The sequence below is a fragment of the Ochotona princeps genome, chromosome 2 (genome assembly GCF_030435755.1).
Source record: "Ochotona princeps isolate mOchPri1 chromosome 2, mOchPri1.hap1, whole genome shotgun sequence".
Lineage (NCBI taxonomy): Eukaryota > Metazoa > Chordata > Mammalia > Lagomorpha > Ochotonidae > Ochotona > Ochotona princeps.
In genome coordinates, this window is record NC_080833.1 from 62,577,239 (window position 1) to 62,590,607 (window position 13,369).

A 13,369-nucleotide genomic window follows, 5' to 3' on the forward strand; every position below is an offset into this window, starting at 1 on the left:
TCTCAGTTAAAAAAAAAAGACATAATCTGACTGACATTCAACAGGATCACATGGGCTACTGAATAAAAAAGAGACCGTAAAGGACCAAGGGGCAGGGACACAAACAGAAAGCCTAATCAAGTCATTGAATCAATCTAGAACAGATGGTGAAAAATAGTTGGTTCAGAGTGTTTTGAAGAGAGACAAGAAATTAGCTACAATTCAAACATGAATGGGAGAAGAATAAGGGGGGATTCCATGGTGTTTGGAGCTGGCGTCCACATAGAGAAGACTGTTGAGGGTGAAAAAAAATTAGAGATGAAGTTAGATATTACAAGTTCCATTTTAAAATACTATTTTTTAAAAAGATTTATTTATTTTCAATGGAAAGGCAGATCCACTGAGAGAAGGCAAGAAAGAGAAAGATCTCCCATCTGGTTCACTCCTCAAATGGTCACAGTTGTCAGATCTGAGTTGATCCAAAGCCAAGAATCAGGAGTCAAGGGCTTCCTCTGGGTCTCTCACAGGAATGTAGGGTCCCACGGTGTTGGACCATCCTCTGCTGCTTTCCCTTGACCAGGGAGCTGGATGGGAAGTAGAGCAGCCGGGACATGAATCAGTGCCCATATGGGATCTTGGTGCATACAAGACGTGGATTTAGCCATTTAGCCCTCACAATGGGCCCAAATGTTAAATTCAGAGGCTGACATGGAGATTGAGAAGGATGTTTTAGAGGTTAAGGAGAGAAGAAAAGGTGTGAAGTTTTTTTCCAGGAGAGTAGGCTATTAAAGGGACAGGCTAATGGACAAGGGGTCTGAAGCATGATTGTGGGGCAGCATAAGGGATCTCTTGAAGTTGGATCCTGAATTTAGAGGGGACTTTTGTGCATTTCAGCTTAAGTCAGATTAAGTTGGAGTAGTAAACATGAGTGGCAGTAGGACACCATACTGAATGATACCTAAGAGTTGAAGTGGTTGTAGGTCTCAGTGAGGTAGAAATGTTACTGGAGTTGGAATGGTAGAGGGAATGAGGAACAATGAGTAAGAAACCTGAAAATTAGATTATATAGAGTGACAGAGAGTATGATCTTGGGGTAAGGGGACACAGGTAGCCATAGAACTAAGATGTCAATATCCCAAGTATGCTTTACATTAAACAGAAAGAAGATTCCAAAAGTATCGCAAGGATGATGAGGAAGCAAGGCAATAAGGCAGATTTACAAACAAGTTCTAGAGAAGAGTGATGGATGTGGCTATTGGCATAGGAATAACCCATTATGGGTTACAATGGATTTATTGGAAAGTGTCTAAATCTGTGTATTCTGGTTGAAAGAAAGGAACAAGCAAGGCAGAAGCCTGTTACGTTTCCAAAGCACTTGAAATGTTAAGTCGATCCTGAGCCAGTCTAAAATAGACTTCGATGGCTCCTAATCTTTGAGTCACTAACCTTGCACAATTGCTAATGGTGCTTCACAGCTGGATGGCTCTCAAGGAGGGTCTACAGAACAGTGCTTGGTATTAGTGTGGCCTGGTGACTCGTGGGCAGGAAATAGCCTCATAGGTATCTGAGCAAAGGGCTACAAGATATGATGGGTGTGAGAGTTCCTCTTGTAGAATGCAGTGTGAGTGAGGACATTCTCCATTGCTGTGACCATACTCTTGTATATTTGTCACTTTCCCCATTCTAACTGGGAACTTACAATTTTATTTTTCCTATCTCTGTTTCTTCTTGTGTTTAGAAACAAGACCTGATGGAGAGAACTATGTATCCCTCATACATCCTGAACTTTGCTAAAGACCAATGCATGAACCTCAGAGTTCTTCTTTCAAAGAATAAGGGTACCTAGAGGCCAAAAGGTTAGACTACTGAACATATAATTGAGTGTTTACTGAGGATTGTGCTCCTTGAACCATTTGTAACAGCTACTTGCTCAGCTATTAAGCACACTGCTTCCCCTGCCCCTTCCATGTGTCTAGGTTTGACCACAGAAGACTAGTCTGTGTCTGAAGCATGAAAGGGAGAAGCAAAGTGTGACACCTTTAATCTAAGGTTTTTTTTTTTTTAAAGATTTATTTTTATTATAAAGTCAGATATACACAGAGGAGCAGAGACAGAGAGGAAGATCTTCCGTCCGATGATTCACTCCCCAAGTGAGCTGCAACGGGCCGGTGCGCGCCAATCCGAAGCCGGGAACCTGGAACCTCTTCCGGGTCTCCCACGCGGGCGCAGTGTCCCAATGCATTGGGCCGTCCTCAACTGCTTTCCCAGGCCACAAGCAGGGAGCTGGATGGGAAGTGGAGCTGCCGGGATTAGAACCGGCGCCCATATGGGATCCCGGGGCTTTCAAGGTGAGGACTTTAGCCGCTAGGCCACGCCGCCGAGCCCTAATCTAAGGTTTTTAAGAGTTGATCCCTCTCTGGTCTGATGACAGAGCCAGCAGAGTATCATCCCAGTCAATTGAAAGCTCCAACATACCATCAGCAAAAATTTACATCATTATGGAATTAATTGACATAGTAATGAGTAACCAATATGTTAAAAGTAAATGCGGGTTCCCAGCCACCTTCTGTGACCACCTCACCTATACTTCAATTTTAGTTTATACACAACATATAACATTCAAAACATAACATGTTATACATAACATCATATCATCTTAAATTAAGGCAAACATGTGGTATTTAACCTTTTGGGATTGGCTCATTTCCCTTAGCATTATGGTTTCCAGTTTGGCCCATTTGGCCACAAAGAACTGCATTTTGTTTTTTTTAATAGCTGAGTAGTATTCCATGGAGTAGATGAACCATAGCTTTCTTATCCAATCCTCTGTTGATGGGCATTTTGGTTGTTTCCATGTTTTTGCAATTACTGATTGTGCTGCTATGAACATAGGAGTGCATGTTGGTTTCTCATAGAACAATTGTTCTGGATATATTCCTAGGAGTGCTATTGCTGGATCATACGGTATGTTGTATTTGAGTTGTTTGAATGTTCTCCATACTGATTTCCAGAGAGGCTGTACCAGCCTGCAGCCCCACCAGCAGTGGAGTAGGGTTCCCTTTTCCCCGCAACCTCGCCAACAAGTGTCGTTGGTGCTTTTATTCATGTGGGCCAGTCTTACTGGCGTTAGGTGGTACCTCATTGATGTTTTAATTTGGATTTCCCTTATTGCCAGGGAACTTGAGCATTTTTTCATATGTTTATTTGCCATTTGGGTTTGTTCCTTAATAAGATGCTGGACTCTATGTTTGGTATACGCTTGCAATGGGGAAATCTCAACTGAACTTGAGCTGTGGTTATGCAACAAGGTGGAGGAATCCACCATGGTGGGAGGGTTTGGGGAGGGGTGGGGAGAACCCAAGTATCTATGTAATTGTGTCACATAATACAATGTAATTACTGAAGTTAAACAATAAATAATTAAAAAAAAAAAAAAAGAGTTGATCCCCATTGTGTCCTGGCAGCTGGATGCAGGTGAGATAACTGTAAGGACAGCAAGTGTGGAGGAGAGCTGTTCACTGACTGCAGAAATCTGCCTTGTACTGTTACATGGTCAAATAACAAACATTACTGTGGTAAGTCTTTGAAAATGAGGATTTATCAGTTATTGTAACCAGCTCTTCTTTACTACACTATCGGCAAAAATACCTGTCTTTCTCTGAGTTTTTATTATTCATCTATAAAAGCAGGTGATTAGACAAAATCACAAAGACTCCTTAGTGATTCTAAGATGATAATCTCCTGCTCAGTTTTGATTGTATGTGAACAAATGCACATTCATGCTTACAACTTGCCATCTTCTGTAAACTCATAATGGGGCAAACACACACAGAAAACCAAACAGAATTTCTGAATTGCCTTCTCCACGCATGCTCAAAGCTACTGCCATTATCAGGGAGGCAGCTCCTGCCTTACCTGTGTGGTAGGGCACTGTAGATTTATCAGCACAGAGGGGCTGGCACAGCTGAACAGGTTAAAGTAAAACAAAATGCTCTTGTTCCTGTTAGGAAGCAACACAAAAGAATCGTTCTAGTGAGTGTGGGAATGCTCCATATCATTCAAAACTGAAACACTTTTCATGTATGACCCTTAATATTGGCTTCATTTTCTCTACATTTGGCAGTTGCAGTGTATCTTTAAACATCCTTGTAAAGTGAATAACACAACATCTCTTTGTTACAGAAAAAAGTTAAAATCAAATTACTCACCAGTGGGAAATGGAGTAAATACAGAATTACACACTCATAAAGTGGAAGTTTCTGATGCCATTGAAAATAATGTTGAAGAACATGTTTAATGTATGCCAAAATTCATAATAATTTAATGAGCACGTTGCTAAAGAATATTTAAGTAAAATTTGACTTTAATTTTGCATAATTTTATAACATGTATAAAGAAACAAATTTATTTAAATATTTGTGGGTTTTTTCCTACTTATATGATTTCTTAAAGTACACACGTATATGGGAGTTTGTGAAAATGTTTCATTTCTGACTCTTTTTTAACACATGGGAGCCCAAATTTCTGCATCTGAGGTCCCAGAATTTTCCCCCTTTGGCTCCCCAGTGGATTCAGGTATAGGCGGTCTATGAACTATGTATTAGGAAAGGTCGCCCTAAGTATTCAAGAAGAATAAATATCTATTCAAAAAGAGAGAGAAGAGAAGGGAAACCTCAGATTCATTCCCACTCGAAATTCCCTGGCGATTTAAACCTGAGTTGGAAGATAGCAAAAATGAGACAGAAATTTCAAAATGGTTACATTGAATTTATTGGAACACACCTAAAATCTGTGTATTCTGGATGGCAATGCAAGAAAATGGGAGATTTGAAAGAACAATATTAAAACCAGTAATAGAAGAAAAATATATTTATATATCATGTTTGTCTCATATGAGACATAAATGACTCAGGAAGCTGGTTATAAATTCATATACACTATCCACAGCCTATTTGTGAGATCCATAAAAGACAACCTGACTCTTTCACTACTCAATGAACTACATCAATTACACAGTCTCATTATGCATGGGATTTAAATATGTACCTAACTCAGTGAATAAACTACTACAGGCCATGGGTCATTGTGATCCCTCAGGAGTACTTAAAAGTATGAGTGGTAAATCAGTAAGTGTTAAGAGTTCACTGCAAATAAAAATGATTTATAAATTGCAAAATTCTACATATACTCAGGTTATTCACTAGATTATTCTTTCCTCGAGGGTAAGATTTATACTTTATTCATCTTTATAACATGACTTTGCCAGAATTGAGCCTAATATTTGGCGCAGTTTAGCCACTTATCAAATGGAGAATACGTAAGACCAATTCTTCAGCAAGTTTTTTTGTGGTTTAAGTAAGAATCTTCCTTAGCTTTTCAGTAGAAATCTCCAGTTATCCTTCGAGTCTCTTGAACACCCTCACATATGGCAGTGGGTATCAGATTCCTTATGTAAAAATTAGTAGTGATTTCAGCTGAGCAGCTCTGTGTGAGTGAAGAAGTCATTCATTATTTAACTCGAATTGTATTTCTACCAAGAAGAAAAAAATGGATATAACTACAAGTTGTTAGCTGATGCTGATGTACTGAGCATGCCGGTCCATCTTTCTTTCCTCCTAAGATTCACTGAAACGGAATAAATGCAAAAAACTCAGAATATACCTTACTATCATAGCTTAAGATTTGGAGAATGGGATATTCCACACTTGCACAAGTGAGTTTGACAATTCTTTAGATGGGATGAATGTGAAAATACGTTGAATATACTGCTCAAGGCAATAGGGAGGATGTGACAGGACTGTCTTTGAATGAAGAAACACACCAGCCCTGATCAGAGTTGATAGTAAGAAGTGTGGTCCAAAAGAGGGACATTAGTGAAAGATTTATATCCAATAGGCATCAACATCTCTGTACTTCTCCAATACTTAGAACTCCAGCATCCAGAGGAAGAAAGACAAAACACAGAGACTTCTTTTGCTGAGTGAATCTTCTGGGCATAGCAACAGTTGTCACAGAATTTGTTATCACAGTCTATAATCCTTTATATAGTGAAAACTGATGTCTCACATCTAGTTTCCCATTAGTGAATGTTGCAGAGAAACCTGAAAACATACACAGCCCCATAAACACAGCACTGATCCATACACAGCAGTAAAGCAACCCCACACAAATATAGTGCTTTCTTTAAGAGCAACGGGTATACAGATAACATCAGGAGTATAAGAGCAATCTGAAGAAAAAAAAAATTAAATGAGACAGAAACTAAAACTGGAAGAAATTAATATAATTCAGAGCATAAGATGGATCTTCAAAAAATTCGGTATAGTCAGACTAACTGAAGCAGATTATATAACAAAAAGGCATGATGTTCCAGCTCGCACTGTGGTACAGCATGTTAAGCTGCTGCCTCCAACATTGGCATCCAACATCAGAATGTCATTTTGGTCCCTGCTGCTCTACTTCTTTTTCAGATTGCTGTTAATGCAACTGGGAAAGTTGTGGGAAATGGAATAAGTTCTTGGGCTCCTGTGCCCTTATGGGAGACTTGGATAGACGTCCAGCCTCCTGGCTTCAGTTTGGACCAGTCCTAGCTGGCACAGGTAGATGGGGAGTCAATCAGAGGCTGAAGATTCTCATTCTCTCTCTTCTCTCTCAAATATATAAATCTCTAAAATAAAATATATTGTAGGTTAGGAGACTTAAAAGGGGAGACCACTGCTTTCATTATAAGCTATTCATTTTTGTTTGATTTACTTTCACATGCATATGCTGCTTGGATACTTACATAAAAAATTAAACAAAGGGTCAGCATAGAGACATAGAGGTTTGATTCTCTGCCTGCTAATGCTGCCACCTCATATTGGCACTGGTTTGTGTCCTGTCTGTTCCACTCCTGATACAGCTCTCTGTGGTGTGGGTAAACAGTGGACGGTGGCCCAGTGCTTGGGAGACTGCACTCACATGGGAGACCAAGAGAAGACTCCTAGCTGTGGATCAGCTTAGCTCTGGCCGTTGTGGTCATTTGCGGAGTGAGCCAGCTGACGCAAGATCTTTCTCTGTCTCTCCTTCTCTCTCTGTAAAATCTAATTTTCAAACAAAAGTAAATAAACCTTTAAGAAATTAAACCAAGTAAGTGACCTGAGCTTTTAGTGTGTTCAATCAGACTTGTGGGATGCTGTTGCCATTTTGTGACTTTCTTTTCTCAGTGAAGTATAGACAAACTTGCTATTGTTTCTCTTCGACATCAGTTACTACAGAAAACTTGAATGTAAGACCTTTGTCCTCTTAATTTTCCCTGTTCTTTATCAGAACCTCTTTTGGAAGTGATGAATGTTTCTGCCTAATCTGGCAGAGTTGCTGTATCTGACAATATTCAGTTATTTTAACATAATCTTTATGAGGTGAAGTTTTTGCAATGGCCAGAAGGTGGCATCAAAATCAATCAAGTTCTTGCTTAGTAGTTGAAATCTTAAACGAAAGGTCTGTACTGAAGTGTTGTGAAGAGCTTTCTTGAAATTCAAAGAGAAAGTTGAAAATACAACAAAGAAACTTTTTCTTTGAAGTCTGTTTCTCAACATTCTGGAAAACTTTTACTAATTTCTCTTGGAGTCCTTTTAGTTAGGCATACATACAGTAAACACAGAGGCTGAACTCAGATTCCAAAGATTTTCACACAGTCTCTAAATATAGAATTTAAGTCTAGTTACATGGATGTCTTCTTGAGTGGGGAATTAAATGATTTCTGAAAGTACATCATTACAGTCACAAAGACAAATTGTTGAAATCTGACAATTATGTCCCCCAAGATTAGGGCTAAACTAAATTACTCATCCTGACATAAACAGATTTAATTTTGGCATAGAAGTACACACATCTGCACACATTTATTTGTGTGATTTTTTTAAAAAGACTATTTATTTATATTTGAAAGAGTAACAGCGACAGAGGGAGGAAGTGAGTGAGTGAGAGAGAGAATAGCAGGGAGTGGAAGGGAATGGAGCTCCCGGGACAGCAAGGGTGGGCGCCCACATGGGATCCCAGCCCATGGAAGGCAAGGATCAAGCTACTGACCCATTGCGCCGGCCCCAGAATAAATCAATCTTAAAAAAAGAAAAAGAATCAGAGAGAAAGACATTTTCCACCTGCTGATTCCTTCCTTTAAATGGCTGCAACAACTAGGGTTGGGCCAGGCCAAAGCCAGGAGCCAGGAGACAGGAGCCAGGAGCTCCAACTGGGCCTTCCTTGGGGATGTCGGAGACCCAAGCACTTAGAGCACCTTCTGCTGTTTTCCCAGCCCCATTAGTAGGGAGCTGTATCAGAAGTGGAGCAGCTGAGACAAGACCTTGTATGCATATGTGATGCTGGTGTTTCAAGACGTGGATTAAGTGTCAGTCCAAGTATGTCTGATTTAAAAAATAATAATAATTATACTTTTAGCAGCTATGCTCAATATTTTTAGGCCTACTTTGAACATGCAGCACAGAGAGCTAATTTCCCCATAGCTTCATTAATATGCAGCCTAAAGGGTACAAGAGTTTTGGTTAGAGCTTGCTGTCTTCACCATTTAGTGTTTAGTGGAACATTAACAAGGACTATAACCTTTTACAATTCGAATTCCCTAATTTTCCAAATGAAAGCAATGATGCTGATGGCCACTTTACAAAATACTGTTATGAAGTTCTCATAAGATCTTTATCTTGATTTCTAATTTAAGAACAAATTTTTCTTAACTCTTTATTCCCACTCATCTACTATAATGTCAGAGAATGTAGTAGAAGCCTTGGAGACAACAGGGAAAAGAGAATATTGCTGATTTCAAAGAACTCCAGCTCCAATAGGGAGAGATAAAATCAACAAATTAATAATCTGGTAAATTCAGAATCCAAGACAGCAAATCAGGGTCTCATGAAAGAAAGGAGGGAAGAGAATGGTGGAGGTGAGGGCAGAGGCTGCTTTGCATGGGCTTATTAACACATTAAAATAGAACGCTGTGTTGAACACACCAGATTGGAAGGCTTGGCTTTCTTGATTCCTCTAGAGAAATTCTTAAGGAAGAAATGCATGTTGAACTTGCTGGGATATTTCCAATATATTGCATCGTGTAATATGTCCAGTATATTGCTTAGTTACATTGGTGTGGTATGAAGTGATATGGTATGAAATATGGGAGTGTTTGCAAATCGAAAGGGCAATGCAAGTTTCTCCTAAATTCTTTCTGTCATTTAATTTTTCCATAATTATCAGGAAATGAAGGCTGAGGTAGATTGTGTCCCATGCTCAAGGGCAAATGATGGAGATACATTCTACAAAAATGTATTGTTTACATTTTTAAAAATAGTTTTAATAAGGTACTCTGCTGCCTCCACTTATGTGGCTTTCTATCAAGTCTTGCATTTCTGGAAAATTTGAGGGGAATTTAAAGGCAAAAGTTTGGTAGAAAATTACAATGCGTATAAAAAATTGAAATAATTTATTGTGAACAGCTGAAAATGTTCAAGAAAGTAAGTAAGAGGCAGCAACAATTTTTGTTAATGTGGGATGGGTTGAGTCTCTTGCAGATTGACTTTCTTTAGACTTTCCTGCATTTTACATAATCCAAATATGTAGGCAGAGTTCATGCGACCCACCAAATCTGATTTCTACATGTTCTCTGATCTGCTCATTGCATGATTTGCCACATTCCCAGCTTTCTTCTCTACTTGGCACATCACCGGTTCACTCCTGCCTCAGGACCTTGGCACTAGCTGAGTCTCCCATGAAAGCTCTCTGACAGCTTCTGAAGGGGCTGGCCTCTTCCTAGTCTTCACGTCTTCACGTCTCTTCCTCACAAAACCTCTCCCTACCCATGCAACTAGGAGGTAGCTTCTTCTCAAGCACACTTGCCATTCTTGGTCAGGCTGCCTCTGCACCTTGTTGTTCACAGTTTATCACTGTTTGAAGTCATCCTGTTTACATATTTTTCTCCAGTCTTGATTTAATTGAAATGTAAGCTTCATAAGCACAAGTAGTTTCCCAATAATTTCAATTTCCACAGGTTAGGATAGAAAAGGAGCTCAGAAAATATATTAATAAAAGTAAAAATATAATCACCCGGAAATGTTACAGTTAGCACTTCCATATCCTTTCAGACTTTTCCCCTGGCATTCTTGGTGCTTTTATATAAGTGAATTTAACAGGGAAAACTTACCCACAAGATGGAATTATATTATACATGCCATAAAAACTAATGGCTCAAAGAGCATACAAGTTTCATAAAATTTGATAAATGTTATATTACAATACCACCAGTAGAAAATGAGTTGCTCATTTCTCCTCATTCTGCCCAGGACTGGAGATTTTAGACTTTTTAATTTACCTAACAATCAATTGGGCAAAAATGATCTCTTTGTTAATTTGTATTTTTAAAACTTCTTGTTGAACAGCATTTTCTAGCACTGTTAGCTCTTACACAGTTTACCCTCTGTGACCACATGTTCTGCCTCCTCAGGTTCAGCCGATCTCAAGTTGAAAATATTAAAAAAAATTAGTATCAGTACTAAACATGTACAGACTGATTCCTTGTCATTACCCCTCAAGCAATACAATACAACTGTTTGCATTGCCTTTACGTTAGAGTAGGCATCATAAGCAAACTAAAGATGATTTAGACAGGAAGTTGTGGAACACTGTCTTAGCTAAGGAATCTGAGCAACAGCAGCCTTAGGTATCCGCAGGGTCCTGGGAGCAAGCCCTAATCCATCCCATAGCTCAATCTAGTTTTCTTGATAATGAATTTTTGTGCTTTTGTGTTGAATGGTCACCCCCTTTGTTTTGCTTTTGTAATGCCAATGCATACAATAAAGCTATTGATTAATTTTAGATATATTCATATATTGTGAAAATATTTCCTTTTTTCTGGGTTGTCATTTTTAACTTTTTTTTTAAAATGACTTAAGGTGGTTTCACTTTGTGCGGTGAAATTCTCCAAAATTTCACTATTTTTTCTGATTTTGATATTACGCTTATAAAGGTTTTTTTTTAATCCAACAATTTCATAAATATATTTCTACATTTTGCTGTTATGTTTTTATTTTACTCACAAAATCTTTAATGTTGCTATAACATCTGACTAAAATGTCCAATTTTATTTAATTTTTATAAATTATATTTTGATTAATTCAATGCAATTTTTAAATAATCCATTCTCCTGTGGCTGATTTTCATCATACTCAATATTTATATTTGCATGTATTTCATTCTGCCTAATTTTATGGCCATTAAAAACTGTAAAATGTAATTATTTTTATGTGATCCTTCCAATATTTTCCTCAGGGACACTTTTATACATTTGAACTCATGTTTATAAAATTGAAATTGTATATTTTTGGCAAATATTTTCACATACTATTAAAGCTTTGAACATAATTTAAAATAACTTTATATTTTACATGAATACACATCTCGTAAGAAATATATTCAGCTGTTTAAATTATGCAATGGAAATGTTAGAAGGTTTGGAAGCAAATATATACATTCATTTTATGATAATTTTTAGAAATGAAAGGGTGAAATGAGAATATTATTAAAAATGTTGAAATAATTAATTTTACAATCAGATAAAAAGGAAGCCTTGGGGCTTACTTTATTTTATACATAAAGTAAATTTAACTATAAATCTAAATATAGAAAGAAAGCAAAAATGTCGATAAAATAAAGGAGAATGTTTTTAGGAGGAGAAAGACATTTGTAAGCATGATACAAAATCCTGAAACTCTGAGGGAAGATCAAGAGTATTGACTACAGAAAATATAAATATAGCTTTCAATGTCCGTTTCATTAAGTGGATAGTACATAATTTACTATCAACCACATATTGTTGGATATTTGTATGATTTCCAATATATTGCTATTGTAAATTATATTTTAATGAATATGTCTATATTGAGAATAAAAGTTCTGGTGTCACATTTTTGTTCAAAATAAATAGGTCATTGCCTAAGTTTAGGAGACTTATTGTTACAAAAGCCCTTTTTAAAATAGCCTGTTTAAAGAACTGAAGACATAAAGATATATATTGGATTTTTTTTTTACCACCTGGTGCTTTCTTTGTTCTTTTTAGTGTGAAGGTTTTGTTGGCAGCATCTAGGACTTCCTAAGTTATTGAGTTAAAATAAGAATTTTCAATTTGGGTCACAATTTGGCCCATTTGTTTCTATTAAGCAGGAAGGACCCTTTCAGGCGTCAACTGGTCCCCCCATAAACTCAACCTCATGTAGACTACAAAGCCATGAATAATAATTTACCTTTTTCCAAGTCTGAATTTTCTTAATTATGTGTAATGAATTTGCTCTATGAATTCTGTTATCCTTTCCTGAACTTATTTTCTTAAGTCTGCATATCTCTTAGAATAATAAGTTTCATGTTGCAAGCGTGCAGAAGGGAGAAACAAAACTGAAGTGTCCTGAGCCAGGATTTTGTTCTTGTTACTGAGGAGAAATCTGCTCTTGAACTTCTTTGTTTCATCCATTCAAAGCAAACTGTACAGAAACTGAATTGATTCTGAAGAGACAGATGATGTAGCAATAAAACACGACAGGTAGTAACAGAAAATAGGCTAATGAAATAGAAGGAACATCTTCCTACAAATGTGAATTTATGGAGCTTCTTTCGTTTGTGTTTTTAGGTAAAGAAATAGAAAACCTTCTTTGAGAACTGGAAACTTCTGTTGTAAGGTTAGTAGAAATTTGATGGAAAGGGGCATTGTTCAAATAAGCCATGTTGGCTTGAAATCTTTCCTGCCCATGCCCTCTGTGCACGCCCTTCACTTTGAAAGGTGGAATGATTTATCAGTGGGCACTGTGACAATTTTTAACAACTGTGCATCTAGGTTTTTTAGTAGCTACTTAGTAACTACTTCTTCCAACAGCCCATTTCATAAAGCACTTTAGAAAATGGCTTCTAATAAAATTACTGGTCCAATCCATCCATTAGAATTGTATTTTGACTAAGCAGAGATTTCATGTGTTCCAATAAAATGCTCTATTACAATAATGTTGCTACTGAAGTCATACAGTATGGCAATACCCAACTGCTGATTATGCTTGAATTATGAATTTCAAAGTTCTTAAGAAAAACAGGTTCCAGAGTAGGCAGTAACATCACACAGAGGAAAAGTATCCATACTCACTCATAGGGGGTGCCCTTCTGGCCACAAAAGTGACCCTCACTGTCTGTAGGATAGGCCACTCTCCTAGGGTCGCCATGTACCCAGGCTGCAAGGATAACAAAGGACAAAATCTCTATCAGCAACATCTGGTTAAAGACAGCATGATTCCAAATGTTAGAATGCATGACTGCAACACATGAGCTACTTCCCCCAGTCACAGAACATTATTGATTTCCTTCAAGCAGT

General features: G+C 37.6%; 1 protein-coding gene across 9 annotated transcripts in view; it reads right to left on the bottom strand.

The window, feature by feature from the left end:
- Positions 1-13,369, bottom strand: part of SLC44A5 (solute carrier family 44 member 5) — a 369,267-nt gene that overhangs the window by 50,451 nt on the left and 305,447 nt on the right. For all 9 annotated transcript variants that reach the window (XM_058658158.1, XM_058658145.1, XM_058658136.1 and 6 more), the window contains 2 exons: positions 13,145-13,229; positions 3,895-3,979 (listed from right to left, as the gene is read on the bottom strand). In XM_058658158.1, the coding sequence (XP_058514141.1) occupies positions 3,895-3,979; positions 13,145-13,229 (170 nt within the window). The remainder of the gene's footprint in view (positions 1-3,894; positions 3,980-13,144; positions 13,230-13,369) is intronic.